We start from the raw sequence: 15,713 nt of genomic DNA on the forward strand, positions 1-15,713 counted from the left end.
AATCTTTTGGTTATGCTTTCTTAGGAATCCAACTATTATATTTGTATTTATTATTATAATTTGTTTAATTACATTCACGTCTAAGTTCTTTTTTCATTAAACACTTACCATGTCCCTTTGGATTAGCAGCGGGATTGCTATTGCTTTTTTTTTTCATACATCAATTGTGGATACACGTTTAAATCTATGTGATTACAGTAAAGCGCAGAGAATATCTACTTTCATCTTTAGTCTGACATAAACCTAAGGCAATTAAAGAGGGGATTTAACGGGAAAAAAAAAATGAACCTTATGATTTGTCAATCTCATCTTAATTCTATATGGTCCAAAGAAATCTCCATATCCTTTCTAACAATTATAATACTTGAAGATACTAAAGCAGGCCATACAAGGTGCAATATGCACCGGGCGACGCGACGGGGGATCCAACGTCCGACACATCTGGCGGTCCCCACTGACGGTGCAATCGGGTGGCTGGCCACCCGATATGCTGGTTCCCCCCTCCCCCACCCGCATAGCGCTGCATGGGATCGCACATCGTATTCCCAGATCGACTAAACCTGCAGTAAGATCTGGGGGTGCGATGTACGACCCCACGGGTGCACACGCTGTCCGATATCATGCCCATACACGGTACGATAGGGCAGCCAAATCGTACCAATCCGTCGGATCAGCTGCTTTATCGCACCTGTATGGGCACCTTAAGGGGGGAGATAAATCAACCTTCTAAAGAGGAAAAATTAAAGTGTTACCCATAGCAACCAATCAGAATCTAGCTGTGTCATTCCATTAAATATAGGACACAATACATGAAAATGAAATTGCATCACAGCACATGCCAAGACATTTTCAACTTAATTTCTTTCTACTGATGAACTTAATGTAACTGTCACAGTGACTTCAGATGACTTAGTTAACGTTGGTGACTGGTTCTATGTTGAATATGATGGAAAGCGTTACCCAGGTGAGATCAAGGACATCAGAGATGGTGAATACTTAGTGAGCACAATGGAGCAAGTTGGCAGCAACGGGAAATGGTCATCATCACCAGATGAAATATTTTATACATCTTCACAGTTAATCAGGAAGATAAACAGGCCAACATCGATTAATTCACGTGGATTCTACAGGTTTGAGTCATTTGTATCACGGCCCATTGACTGGAGACAGAAATGTAACGCGAGTCACATTCACATGTAACATGAGTCACATGTCCAAATTAATTTTAAGTATAGATTGGTTAACATTCAGTTTTTTGTTTGTGTGTCAATCATAAGTTTAGGGTCTTATAAGAGTATAGTAGAAAAATCATACTGTAAAAATAATTAGGAGAGCAGGTTTAAATAAATATATAAGTCCCCTCAGTTCCTATGTCCATTCTGTTGTAACATGAGCCACACATTTAAACAATAAAATTTAACTACTGAGGGGTCTATTTATTATGTTAATTACCGAGGTCCGGGCAGATCCCGATAATTAACATTCCTACTTGCAGCGAGTGCCGCAGCAATTTATTATTGCTCCGGTGCGGAGACAGCTGACTCGGCAGTGCTAGTGTGCCTGGGTGAATTAGCGTTCACACAGGCGCACAAAGCCCCGGTGTCCGGAATATGGAAGGAGCGGGTGTGTGGGAGCAATCAAGCTCCAGAAAATATTGCATTTTCAGAGCTTCATGAAAGTAGGTCTCCATACTTGTGTATGGGGACAGCGGGCCACATTGGGAGAGAAAGGTAAGCAGGAGATATCTGTGATATCTCCTACGTTACCTTTATGATGAATGGCCCCAAAAATTAATTTCTACAAAAGCAGGTGAAAATGTGCATTTTCATCTGCTTTTGTAGAAATTAAGTGATAATGAATAGAGCCCTAAGAGTGTACATTTTTTTCTGCTTCTAACTATTAATTATGACTACCTGCCCCATATATTATTGCTATATTTTAATAATGTTGAATTTAAGCTTAATTTTTGTGTTTGGTGCATTTAAACTTCTAAAAATGAACATGAAATGTAACGTGAGTCACATGTAATGACCAGCTATCATTTACCTAGTAATTTCTAAAAAATATATAGTTAGACTCTGGTTGGTTGTTATGGAAAACACATCCACTTCTCTTTTTTAGCAGGTTTGATAAATCTCCCCATAATTAGAGAAATCTAAAATACATAAAACATTAGGTGTGTAGCCTCCTTCATTTATATAGTCCCAGATCTAATTATACTTGACAGTATATTGTATAGTATATAGACAGTGACCATGTCAAAATTCATAATGTCAAAATGGTGATAATGTTGAGAGACAACATCTTCATCACGTTGAAAATCAATTTCTCAGGTATTCCTAATCTAACATTAGACCTAACGTTAACATTTTCACTAGGGATGTGCGCCGAACCCAGTGTTTTGGATCTGTATCTCCTCGTGTTTTGGATCTGGATTTGGTTTTGCCAAAACTGCCCCTTGCGTGTTTTGGTTTTGGATCTGTATTTTTTCTAAAAATCAAAAACATCTAAAATCACATAATTTGGGCCTGTTTTTGTTCCTACAGTATTATTAACCTCAATAACCGTTATTTCCAGTCATTTCCAGTCCATTTTGACCACCTCACAGCTCACAATATTGATTTCATCTAGTTTAGGCCAATAGGTTGCATTCAGCTAGCTGGCTGACCTAGCTAAGCGATAGCAGTGGACAGCACTAACATGTGGCAGTTCAGCTTCCAACATGGCACAGAGTAGCATTGCAGTGGCAGACAGGATGGCAGTTTAATAAACTATATGACCCCTAGAAAGATTAAAAACCAAGAATGATTTCCTTAACTAGGTCAGAGGCCCTACGGAGTTGGAATAGGTTTATGGACTGAAGACAGGGAAAGGACAGAAGGATTGATTAGTTTTTAAATTATTTCTTTTAATATTTTGATTCTTAAACAAAATTATGAGGGAAGATCAATCTAGGATCAAGTTCTTCAGTTCCTAAAAGACATCTTTGCTCTGGAGTCGGTTTTTTAATTTTTATACATCTAATAGAAATGAAGTGGCCTTGCTTGTGGAGGTGCTGCTAGAAGATACTGTAAACAGATGTTTACTTTGTACTCAGGGAGGTTGTGAAGGATAATGGGGACCAAGGCTTGCTGTTTACATCAGAGGAAAGCAGCCTTTAGTTCTCCGGCTGAACTAGAACTCCCAGCATCTCTGATGTTTGCTGGGCCTACTGGAAGTTATTTGTCAACAACAGGTGGCGTGCTTCAGGTTACTTCAGTCTGCTTTACGCACTGTATGTACCATGTAATTTTGTATTAAACACATTTGCACTTTATTGCACACATACTGGCAGGAAGATACTCTGTGCTGCTGCTCATATTTGCTCATCCCATCAACTTGGTGATTCAGAAATATTTTCAAAAACATGAAAAGGGGCATACAAGAGATGTTGTCTGCGCCCATTACAATTTCTGGACATTCATAAACTATAAAATTAAACATGTCAGACAGCAATGCCCCAAACCGCACATAATGCAAAGAAAAGAGGTGCAAGATGGAATTGTCCTTGGGCCCTCCCACCCACCCTTATGTTGTATATATGAAACAGGACATTCACAGTTTAACAAACCAATCACTTCAGTGATAAGGGACTGCCACTTGTGGCTGAAATTCTTGGTTTATGTGGGCCCCCACAAAACAAGCTGCCAATGCACAGTGGACATTGGTGGCAATGATCACATACACAAACTGGCTTTACAACATAGGTAAGATCAGATGTCATCATCATCATCCCCATCAGTGTGTACATCCTCTTCTACACACAATATTAATTTGTCCCTGCTGCAATCTACCTTTACAGGCGTCTCTGTATATTTTATGACTTAATAGCTGGTAAAGGTCTTCCTTGTGGAATTTGTAATTCATTTTGATGAGCATAATCTTTTCCACATTTTGGGGAAGAAACCTCCTACGCCGATCGCTGACAAGGTTCCCGGCTGTGCTGAAAACTGTTTCAGAGTACACACTGGAGGGTGGGCAACTTAAGTTAAGCAAAGCAAAGCCAGTTTGTGTTAGGGACTCCAAATTGCCTCTTTTTCCTGCCAGTAGTGAAACGGACTGTCTGACATGGAATGGGATTGAAATTCTGGTGGCTGTTTATGAAATGCCGACAGCGGCTGCCTGACAGGATGAAAATCCCAACAGAGGCAGGTAAGTACCCTAACCTCCCCTGTCCCCCCCCCCCCCCCCTAACCCTCCCCTAGGTGGTGCCTAACCCTAACCTCCCCCTTAGTGCCTAACCTTAACCTACCCCACAGGGGTGCCTAACACTAACCCCCCTTAACGCTCCTTAACCTCTCCATGGGGGTGCCTAACCCTAATGTCCCCCCCATGGGATGCCTAATATTAACCCCTCCCCCCCCAAAACCTAACACTAACCCCGCTAACTGGCCTAAAAATAAGATGGCTAAGAGGATGGGCGTCCCGTACTTACCTCATTCGGGCACGTGTCCTCCTGGATTCCGGCATCGGGATTATGATAGGCGTCGGTATTTCGACACCTATTATAAATCCTTTGCGGGCATTCAGTAGTCGGTATTGTGACCGGTGGCCTTGCCGGTCTGACATGCCTATTTGAATGCTATCTCTAAAATAATCATCCACCATTCTCTGAATGATGACCATATCAGACAAAGTCACGGTAGACATGTCACTAATTGTAGGCAGCTCTTTCAGACCCAACCAGATGTCATTAGGTTTTGCTGACTGATCTGCATCACCAGCAGTGGGTCTCTTAGGAAAATTTAGGTTTTTCCTGGCAGCCGCAGAAACTGAAGGAGGAGATGCTGCAGTGTCACGTGCCACTTGAGCTGACCATTTTTTTCACCAACAGCTCTTTGCATCTCTTCAGATTTGTGTCCGTCGGAAAGAAAGACAAAATGTATGACTTAAACCTAGGATAAAGTATGGTCACCAAAATATAGTGATCTGATTTCAAGAGATTGACGACCCTTGGATCCTGGCGAAGCGAATGAAGGGCTTGATCTACAAGTCCGACATACTTCGTAGAATCACTCCATTTCAGCTCCTCCTTCAGTTTCTCCAGCTGATTTTGCAAAAGTCTGATTAGGGGAATGACCTGACTCAAGCTGGCAGTGTCTGAACTAACTTCACATGAGGCAAGTTCAAAGGGATTGAGAACCTTGCACAATATGGAAATTATTCTCCACTCCACTTGACTAAGGAGCATTCCCGCTCCTTTCCCTTGGTCATAGGCCGTTGCGTAGCCTTGGATGGCCATTTGCTGCTCCTCCATCCGCTGAAGCATATAGAGGGTAGAAATCCACCTAGTTACTACCTCTTGCCTCGGCTCATGATGGCTGGGCAAATTCAACAGTACTAGCTGGTGCTGCAATCTTCGACACGCAGTTGCTGAATGTTGAAGATTTGCCCCATAATCTTTCGGCCACCAAGAACATCTCCTGCACACCACTGTCATTTTTAAAAAAAATGTTACACCACCAAATTAATTGTGTGAGCAAAACATGGGACGTGTTCGAATTTGCCCAGATGTAATGCTCTCACAATATTGGTGGCTTTGTCAGAAATCACAAATCCCGAGGAGAGTCCAAGAGGGGTAAGCCATTTTGCAATTTCCCTGAGTTTTTCTAAGAGGTTATCAGCGGTATGCCTCTTAGTGAAACCGGTGATACACAAAGTAGCCTGCCTCTGAATGAGCTGGCATTTGTTAGATGCTGCTGCTGTTTGCACTGTTGGAGACAATACACCTACCCAGTGGGCTGTCAGTCATGCAATCTTTAGTTTGCCCTGTCCCACTTGTCCGCATATCGGTGGTTAAGTGGACAGTTGGTTCAACGGCATTTCGGAGGACACTAATAAGGTTTTTTTTAATGTCCGTTTACAGACTGGGAATTGCTGTTCTAGTGAAGTGGAATCTAGAAGGTACATTGTAGCGGGGACACAGGACCTAAATTAACGGTCTAAAACTCACTGCATTAATGGCGGATAATGGACACACATCTAATACCAGCATAGCTATTATGGCGTCAGTAATATGCCGTGCAACTGGGTGACTGCTGTCATACTTGTTCCCCGTTGCAAAGGATTGTTTGATAGTCAATTGTTTTGTTAAACTACTAAAAGTAGTTTTCTTCCTGGTCCACTTCTGGGATGAAGATCCACTCACAGCAGCAGCAGCAGCAACTGGCGTAGCACTCAAGGATCCTTCTAAGGAATCACGGATAGGAGAGGAGTCAGTCGTGCTTATGAAATTGGATGCAGGTGCTGGTGGTGTAGATTGCAGGCGCTTGGATCTAACAGAGAGAAGGGAGCAGCTAGGTGACGCTGGACTGGTTGTTAACCAAAGTTTGTAAATTTTGCAAACACTTTGGAATTTAATAAATGCGCTGCAAGTGACGTAACAGGGAGTAGATTCCTAGATGTCCTTACCTCTTGTCTGCATTTTTGTGGAAATAATTCCATACGAGAAGTGGATTTTTTTGTCTTATGCACACGGGATGACAATGGGCTTTTTCATAACATGGGCAACAACTGTTGCCTGATTTACACAATCATCATCCTCAGCATTAACATCCTCATCATCAACATCTTCATCATCCTTGTTAGCGCCAACTACAGAAATATCCTCCTCATCCTCCTAGTGCAATTCCACAGAAGCATCCTCGATTTCTACGTCAGCATGTTGACTTGAGCTGCTCGTCCTCACATTTGCAGAGGGCACACAAACGGTGGAAGGAGGATCCTTTTCAAGTACAGTATTAGAAAGGTCAGGCTCAGACATGGCAACTGCGGACACACTGACTCTCCTCGGGGATCTGTGACTTTTCTGAGCACACAGTTGGTTCATGTGCCTTAGCGATTTTAATTATTTTGACACTTCTACAGGGAGAAGGGCTTACAGCATCATAAGATGCAGAACCACCAGTCATAAATAATGGCCAAGGCCTTATACTTTCCTTGCCACTTCATGTAGTAAATGGCATATTGACAATATTTTGTTTCTCTGCAGCTAACTTAGCTTTTAATTTTTTTTCTTTAACACTGTAAAACATTGCTTGTTTGATTTTAAGTGCCCTGACTTAAGTCCTTGGGCATCGGCCTTCGTAGAGGACGTTGACGGCCTTGCATTGTCATCATGACTGCTGGCAGCAGCTGCAAAGCTGGTATGTGGTTCCTGCACTAATCTTATTTGATCGTCCTCCATATATCAACAAACTTACACTGCGGTCTGACCGGAAGTGTCACCGAACAGGGGAAGATCACCCCTGAATGAGGCAGCAGCCCCTTGATGAACAACACAGACAGCACCCCTTCTTTATGGACAACAAAGCAACCCTGCCGAGTACGGACAGACCACCTGCAGTTCAGAGTCACAAATACGTGGACGATAAACTGCAGTGTCACCAAACAATAATAGCGCAGCTAAGTTGCTATTGCACACACACAAACAAAAAGCACTTTTATGTTTTTTTACACTGGGGAAGAGCACCCCTGTTTCACGACTCTAGGAAAGTTGGCCTCCTGTGATGAATCAGACTCTGTGGGCTGGGACCGTGGTAGCAGAAACTGAGGGGGTTTCAGATAGCTTTTCCTCATAGGAGAAAGAAGATTAGAATAAAAGTTCATATAAAGAACACAAGGTTTATTTGAACAAACAGAGGACTGCTGGAAACGATGGGTAGAAACAAAGGTATCAGGAGTCAAATACTAGGACTTGAGAAGACGTTGTACAGGCACTGAATGAACATCCATGAAGGGTTTATATAGGCAGTGCCTGTTGCTGATTGGTGGCTGATTCCCAGCAGACCTGAGAACTAGATCTGATTGGATGATCCAACATCACATGTCAGAAGCAAGATGGCAGCGCCCATGAACTGGCGTCCTTGCTGATGGTATTGGAGGATGACGCATTACAGCACGAGAAGTATCAGTCAGCACTGGAACGAGAATTTGGAAACTATGGGAGCCATGCTCGACGCCAGTGAACCAAAGGCCGGAGGTATGTAATGCCGCTGAGCGGACTTTGCATCGGGACCTTGTGATCACATTCCTGACACCCTGATTAACAGAGCACATCCCCTGGACAACACAGCACCCCTTTATGGACTGCAGCCCAATCCCTTGATAGACACTACAACAACACAGCAGCAGCCCCTTGATTGACAGTACAAATGACACAGCAGCTGCAGCACCCACTGAAACCACCCTTTATATACTGCAGCCCCAGCCCCTTTATGGACAACACAGCAGCAGCCTTCAGCCCCAGAACCCGACAGGACAAGTTGGACAACACACTGACACAGACAGTGACAGCAACACGTCTGTGGCGCCAATCACCGGGACCTTTATAGAATCCAAAACTCCCGACAGCGGGAGGATGACGTGTTGCCTCGTTTTGAGATCAGAGTCAGGTGGGAAAACCCGAGCCTGGCTCGGTTCTCGTCTCGGATCTGGAAGTTCACTATCGACATTTTGTCCATGTCGGAAATTTTCCAGATGTCGACATGTTAGATGTGGACATTTTAACCATGTCAACATCATAAAGTCATATTTCTGGTTATCAACAAAGTGAAAGTCAACTTATTTCTCATGAGTATAGGGATACTAAATATGTGTACTTTGTACGAGGTCTACCAGCACTTTATTGCGGGTCTGGGATCTCATGCAGGCTTTGCCGAATAAATGCGTCAGACTAATTTGTCACATCATTTTGGCAACTCCACAGCAGAAATCCCATTTCTGATTGGAGTCCATTGCATCTTATTGAACAGTATGTAAAAGGGATCGCCTACCCAACAACCAAAATAATTAGTGGTCAGGAACAGCGCTGAAACCAGGCTATAAGGATGGAGGAGAGGGTTCACGACTACAGTTCTTATTTGAGTTTGAAATTGTTCTTGTTTGGACAGTGGAATTAAGCCTTAAGAGTTCTAAACACACCACAGCGCAGAATAAAAGGGTGCATTCATTGAAATACAAACTTACAATAACAGTGTGGAAAACACATGGCGCAGACTGGCGAAGTAAGATGGGAAATCGCCAATTGTATTGCCAGAACTTCCATTTCAGCGAAACACCCTTTGTCATTAAATCTCATTCACGTGATATTTCAAGGCAATTTTGCTCATCTTTAGTAAAAAATAGCACTAATGCAGCGTTTGTGCTGATACATTTTTGGGGTACAGGTTTGTGTTTTACATTTTCATTCAGGAAGCCTATCTCTGTTCTCTACCCCAGCATAGACACATTGGGGTAAATTTACTAAGATGGGAGTTCTATTAAGAAGTGATATTGCCCATAGCAACCAGATTCCAGGTATTATCTTCTAGAATGTGCTAGATAAATGAGAAGTAGAATCTGATTGGTTGCTATGGGCAACATCACTTCTTAAATAGAACTCCCATCTTAGTAAATTTACCCCATTCTGTGTAACCAGGGTCTATCAACCCAACTTACACAAGGTCTATCAGTGCTGACCAGCGTCAGGGACACAGAACAAATATCTCCCACCCCTCATAAAGAGAAATCCCTAGCAATGTATGTGGGTGTTGAGATCAGTGTAAGTGTGTTTGGTGTGCAGCACGTCCATGATAAGCTTTATATTAACAATAAGCTGTAACTAGGGTCCCCTGGTAATTTGCTTTGGAATTATGATAATATGGTTATGCATGTGAATGGACCTTTTTTGTTTAGTAATGTGCCTGATAATTAAATATTGGTTTCCTCTATGTAAGACAGATATGTCCTTTGTCTATACTGTCAATTGAAATGTCACTAAAATGACCTACAAATTACAGTACAGGAATAATGATTCTGTTGTAATATATTTGGTGTCAGCAGTACTCACTGCATGTACACACGGCGATAACAGCTTTTGTGGTCACTACGTAAGGAAGGAAACAGAGGAGGAAGACATATGAGAAAACAAAGACTTACAGGGGTCATTTGAGAATTTAGATTATGTGAGAACTGGTAGGAACATGTTTTAAATTTGCAGTTTTGTGCATGTGCCATAATATAAACTATGACGTTTACACACCTGTAAGCTTCGCTGTCATTTGTACGATGATTTTTGATGCTTGGTGATTGCGGTAATATCTGTGAGGCCTGCGGAAATAAAAAATTAAATTAAAAAATGTTCACAGTATAACCTGCATACAGTGGACTTTACATTTTTTAGATGTTTACCTGAAATGTCTTAAGAAAAGCAGTGTACTAAAGGAAAAGCATAACCTTTATATACACAGTTTTATTGTCTTTATTTTTTTAATATATGAATTTACAAGAAAAACAAAGCTATGTAATTGCACATAGAGATTATTTCTTCCCTGGATATTAATATGAGTGTGAAGTGATATAATTATTAAATTATCAAGGGGAAAATTATTATAATATCATACATATATATATTATATATCTATGGCGCCAGTGTGTTCGTAGCACTGTGCAGAGAGACAAACTTACACTGACAATCCCAATTCAATACAAAAAAAACCCAGACCATACAAAGTAGGGAAGTCAATCCTGCCTTATTTTGTAATCCCAGGATTAAATTGTACAAAGAAACTATTGAAAAAAGTATTGGACTGCACAGAAAAAAAAAGAAAACACACACACTTTGGCCCCCACAGGAAAACAACAACAATAACACACACATTGGCCCTCACAGGGAAAAATAATGCACGCATTCTTTGCCCCCACAGGGAAAAAAATAAAACACAGTCATTGTCCCAGCCCCCACTGAAGAATGACCTGACCTTACCTGTCGGACTCTGTGGGGGCGATTCAATTGTTATAGACACCCCCGTTGGGTATCTATATGAATAGGCGCCGGATGGAGCAATTCAATTGTTGCTCCGTTTGAACACCTAAAGCTGCAGGAGGGCACATTCCTTCTCACAGCTTGATGAGGTGCGAGAAAAAAACAAAACTAAAGTTCGTTTTTTTGGGCGCCCTGACGGTGGATTGGGCGCCCAAACAGCTTCTGTCATTTTTAAACACAGCCTGTCAAAGGACAGCTAGAAACTGATTAGTTATTACTTTATCTCCCTCCAATTTGTCTCTTTCCAAGGTTTGATACATCCCCCCCAAAAACCATAGCTTTTCGGAGCATGACTCCACATGACGTACATCATCTTTTGATGGTGTTAGCCATTGTAGCCTATAGGCTACAACTTCACCCTCTTGTTTTCGGAGAGGGATCATTCATAAACAATTGTTATAACTGTTTACACATGGCCGAATGGCAACAAATTAACAGCCACTCTGCTGGGTCCCAAACCAAAAGTAAAGTGATCGCTGAGGCCATGGCCCTGCATCATATTTACCTACTTTCCCAGATGTTCCTGGATACTCCCAATTTTTCGGGTAGATCTTCTCCATTCCGCTCACCTCCTACTGCAGTGGGCAGGATGGGGAGACAATATCAGGAATTTCAGGTACGTATGGAGGGAACAGGCCCAATATGATGCGATAAGCTTCATTTTATCCCTGGCCCCTCCCCGCAGTCCAATGATTTGCGACATTATACAGTGACAGGGCCTGGGACTAATAACGTAAAGAGCGCGGCCCTGCCCCCAGAATGGTCATCTGCATCTCCTCTCTGTGCTTCTCCCAAAAAGAAGAAATGTAAAGTCGGCAAATATGCCCAAGATGTACAGCAATAGACAAAAGTTTTGAGAATTATTTATTATCTATTACCAGTTATTTATATAGCGCACACATATTCCGCAGCGCTTTACAGAGAATATTTGGCCATTCACATCAGTCCCTGCCCCAGAAGAGCTTACAATCTATATTCCCTATCACATGCACTCACACATACGCACTAGGGTTAATTTTGTAGGGAGCCAATTAACCTACCAGTATATTTTTGGACACAAGTATTGGTTTTCACAAAGTCTGCTGCTTCAGTTTATATGATGGCATTTTGCATATACTCCAGAACGTCATGAAGAGTGATCAGATGAATTGCAAAGTCCCTCTTAGCCATGACAATGAACTCAATCCCAAAAACAAAATTTCCACCGCATTTCAGCCCTGCCACAAAGGGACCAGCTGACATCATGTCAGTGACTCTCTCGTTTACAAAGGTGAGAGTGTTGACGAGGACAAGGCTGGAGATCACACTGTCATGCTGATTGAGTTATAATAACAGACTGGAAGCGTTAAAAGGAGGGTGGAGCTTGAAATCATTGTTCTTCCTCTGTTAACCATGGTTACCTGCAAGGAAACACGTGCAGTCATCATTGCTTTGCACAAAAAGGGCTTCACATGCAAGGATATTGCTGCTAGTAAGATTGCACCAAAATCAACCATTTATCAGATCATCAAGAGCTTCAAGGAGAGAGGTTCAATAGTTGTGAAGGCGGCTTCAGGGCGCCCAAGAACGTCCAGCAAGTGCCAGGACCGTCTCCTAAAGTTGATTCAGCTGCAGGATCGGGGCACCACCAGTGCAGAGCTTGCTCAGGAATGGCAACAGGTAGTTGTGAGTGCATCTTCACGCACAGTGAGGCAAAGACTTTTGGAGAATGGCCTGGTGTCAAGAAGGGCAGCAAAGAAGCCATTTCTCTCCAGGAAAAACATCAGGGACAGACTAATATTCTGCAAAAAGTACAGAGATTGGACTGCTGAGGACTGGGGTAAAGTTATTTTCTCTGATGAATCCCCTTTCAGATTGTTTGGGGGCATCTGGAAAAATACTTGTCCGGAGAAGAAAAGGTGAGCGCTACCATCAGTCCTGTGTCATGCCAACAGTAAAGCATCCTGAGACCATTCATGTGTGGGGTTGCTTCTCACCCAAGGGAGTGGGCTCACTCACAATTTTGCCTAAGAACACAGCCATGAATAAAGAATGGTACCAAAACATCCTCCAAGAGCAACTTCTCCCAACCATCCAAGAACAGTTCGGTGACAAACAATGCCTTTTCCAGCATTATGGAGCACCTTGCCATAAGGCAAAAGTGACAACCAAGTGGCTCGGGAAACAAAACATCTAAATTTTGGGTCCATGGCCAGGAATCTCCCCAGACCTTAATCCCATTGAGAACTTGCGGTCAATCCTCAATAGGCAGGTGGAGACACAAAAACCCACAAATTCTGACAAACTCCAAGCATTGATTAGGTAAGAATGGGCGGCCATCTGTCACTACGTGGCCCAGAAGTTGATTAACTTCATCCCAGGGCTAATTGCAGAGTTCTTTAAAAAGAAGGGTCAACACTGCAAATATTCACTCTTTGCATAAACAATGTAATTGTCAATAAAAGCCTTTGACACTTATGAAATGCCTGTAATTTTACTTCAGTATACCATAGTAACATCTGACAAAAAGGTCTAAAAACACTGAAGCAGCAAACTTTGTGAAAACCAATAATTGTGTCATTCTCAAACTTTTGGCCATGGCTGTAGATCTTAATACCCAATATATGGGGGGAGGAGTGGAATGTATCAAAGCTTGGAGAGAGAGAAAGTACCAACCAATCAGCTCCTGTAATTTTTCAAGCACAGTTATACTAAGCGGTGGCTCCTTACCTGCCTGGCTGGTGGGCTTGTATGCCATAGGCTGCAGTCTATGCATCCCTCTCTTCCCTGCCATCTCGGTGATTCACAGCTGAAATCACAGAGACAGTGGTTAAGTCCGGCGGCAGCAAGGGGTAAACGTAAATGAGGGGACGTGGCTCAAGACCGGCGCTGCTGGCTAAAAGGCTGGCTTCTAGGGACTGCATCAGCTGCAGCCCCTAGCAGCCAGACAGGGCTGCTGTAATAGCGGGGGAGTGGATCCCCCTGGGACTGCCTGTCTGGCTGTGATCAGCAGGGAGTGCTTCCAAAGAGAACTCACTACCACGCTAGGCAGTCCCAGTGAGTGGCAGATTTTATTGAGGGTACTGCAATCCCACAGCACTTAGGTAAAATCCACCACTGGTTATACCCCTTTCAGACACAAACCTAAAACCTGGGTTTTTGTTTGTGAACGCGCATCAAGCCATGTCTGGCGAATGTCTGAAAGGTGCGACCGGGCTGAAAGTCTACGACCCGGCTCAAGTGTGAAAGGTGCGACCCGGGTCATGCCTAAAACAAATTGTTTGGCCAGGGACAGTGGTGCTTGGAGATGAGATAATCACCACTGCCCACTGAATGCCGGAAGACCCAGTCACTGCAAGACCTGGGTCCGGTGTGAAGGGTGACGACCCGAGACTTCCCGGGTCATCTCCCTAAGTGTGAAAAGGGTAGCCCGGCTTTAACCTGTGTTCGCTGTCCTGGGTCTGAGAAGCGTTGAAGCTGGAAGTACATGTACATGTTTAAGGAGCAGATTGGTTGGTACTTTATCACTCTCCAAGGCATGATACAACCCCCACACATAATTTTTAATTGTCACAATATGCAGAAATTATGCTTATTGGAGCTAAAATGTGACCAGTGATTAATCAGCTGGGCCCTTCTGAGCTGGCAGATGCTAAGCCATTGGTAATAACTCTATGGGGTCTATTTACTAAGATCCCAACTGTCATCTCACAGGCTGTGTTTGAAAAATGACAGTTGGGAGCTGATTGGCTGGTACCTTATCACTTTTCACTCTGTCTCCTAACACTACTTAGTAAATAGACCCCTGTCTCTGGTATGCAAAAAATACACTCTTAAATATCCAGAAAATGATTTCACATAATCGATATTCACCTGTCACCATGGAGGCCCCAAGGTTTTTAAATAAATTGACGTCGAAAAGTTTTCCCCCTCTGTTCCCGTCCCACCTGTGCACCAGTGATTGGCAACTGCTTTGTGTGTGTTATTTTACAAATAGCAATAGCAGGTGTTCACTTCTAACATTTTATTCACCTTAAAGCAGAAATGTTATAGAGGTTTTTCTTCAACACTCTTAGTTTAGGGCCGGATTCTGGAATATAGTGAAAGCTCTGTTACTGTATGTCATTAATGAATTGTAGTCACTTCTAATAGGCAAGATAGAACAGACATTGAGGTTTATTTACTAAGTGGAAGTGTGTTTAAGCCAATATTTTGCTATAAAAAGCATCGCCCTCTTAAATTTCGGGCTAAAACACACCAGGAAGGCTTAGTAAACAAACCACGTCATATTAGACAATTGCTCAGTTACCCTAAGCACTGGAATATAAAGCTACATTATGGCTCCTAGAGAATGTACAGCACACTGTATAATACTGTAATCCACTTTCCCACCTGTACTAAAATACTTTGGAAACCTGCAGCTCTCCAGCTGTTGTGGAACTACAAGCCTCAGCTGCAAAAGGGCCATAAACACAACCTTTGCAGACATGAATACGAAGTATTTTCTGGTAAGCAGCACTCATGCTGCAGGCTGGACACATAGCTACAGATAGATCAGTGTCTTCTTCCACTGATACAAATGTTTCTGATCTTTCCCAGTCTGCACTTTACCTCCTGCTCGGGAAGCTGTGTGACTTGCTAGGCATGCCAGCTCCATCATCATTTCCTGTAGCAAGCCTCTCCTACCTCCTCTGACCTGACCTGCCTCCCAGCCCTTCCCACCCAGCTCTATTCTGCAATAGGCTCCAGCTAATCCTCAATAAAATGTGGGGAATGTTCCTGTAGAGGCCAACACCACGATGCTGCCTGCAGTTCTCAGCCTTATGTTATGCCACTTAACTCTGACTTTTCTCAACGTGCTCCACAGTATGATTTGCACAGATATAACTTC

At 42.9% G+C, this 15,713-nt stretch overlaps 1 protein-coding gene across 2 annotated transcripts in view; it reads right to left on the reverse strand.

Moving 5' to 3' along the window:
- The window catches only part of LOC148481905 (protein FAM169B-like), a 57,126-nt gene extending 41,614 nt beyond the window's left edge, over positions 1–15,512 (reverse strand). For both annotated transcript variants that reach the window (XR_015871817.1, XM_088452862.1), the window contains exons 1-2: positions 15,434–15,512; positions 10,061–10,128 (exon numbers count right to left, since the gene is read on the reverse strand). Coding sequence is in view for 1 of the 2 variants with exons in the window: in XM_088452862.1 (XP_088308988.1) it covers positions 10,061–10,128; positions 15,434–15,468 (103 nt within the window). In the remaining variant the exon portion in view is untranslated. The remainder of the gene's footprint in view (positions 1–10,060; positions 10,129–15,433) is intronic.
- Between the last annotated feature and the right edge of the window lie 201 nt (positions 15,513–15,713).

This window comes from Taudactylus pleione, unplaced genomic scaffold (genome assembly GCF_031769625.1).
Source record: "Taudactylus pleione unplaced genomic scaffold, aTauple2 ptg000556l, whole genome shotgun sequence".
NCBI lineage: Eukaryota > Metazoa > Chordata > Amphibia > Anura > Myobatrachidae > Taudactylus > Taudactylus pleione.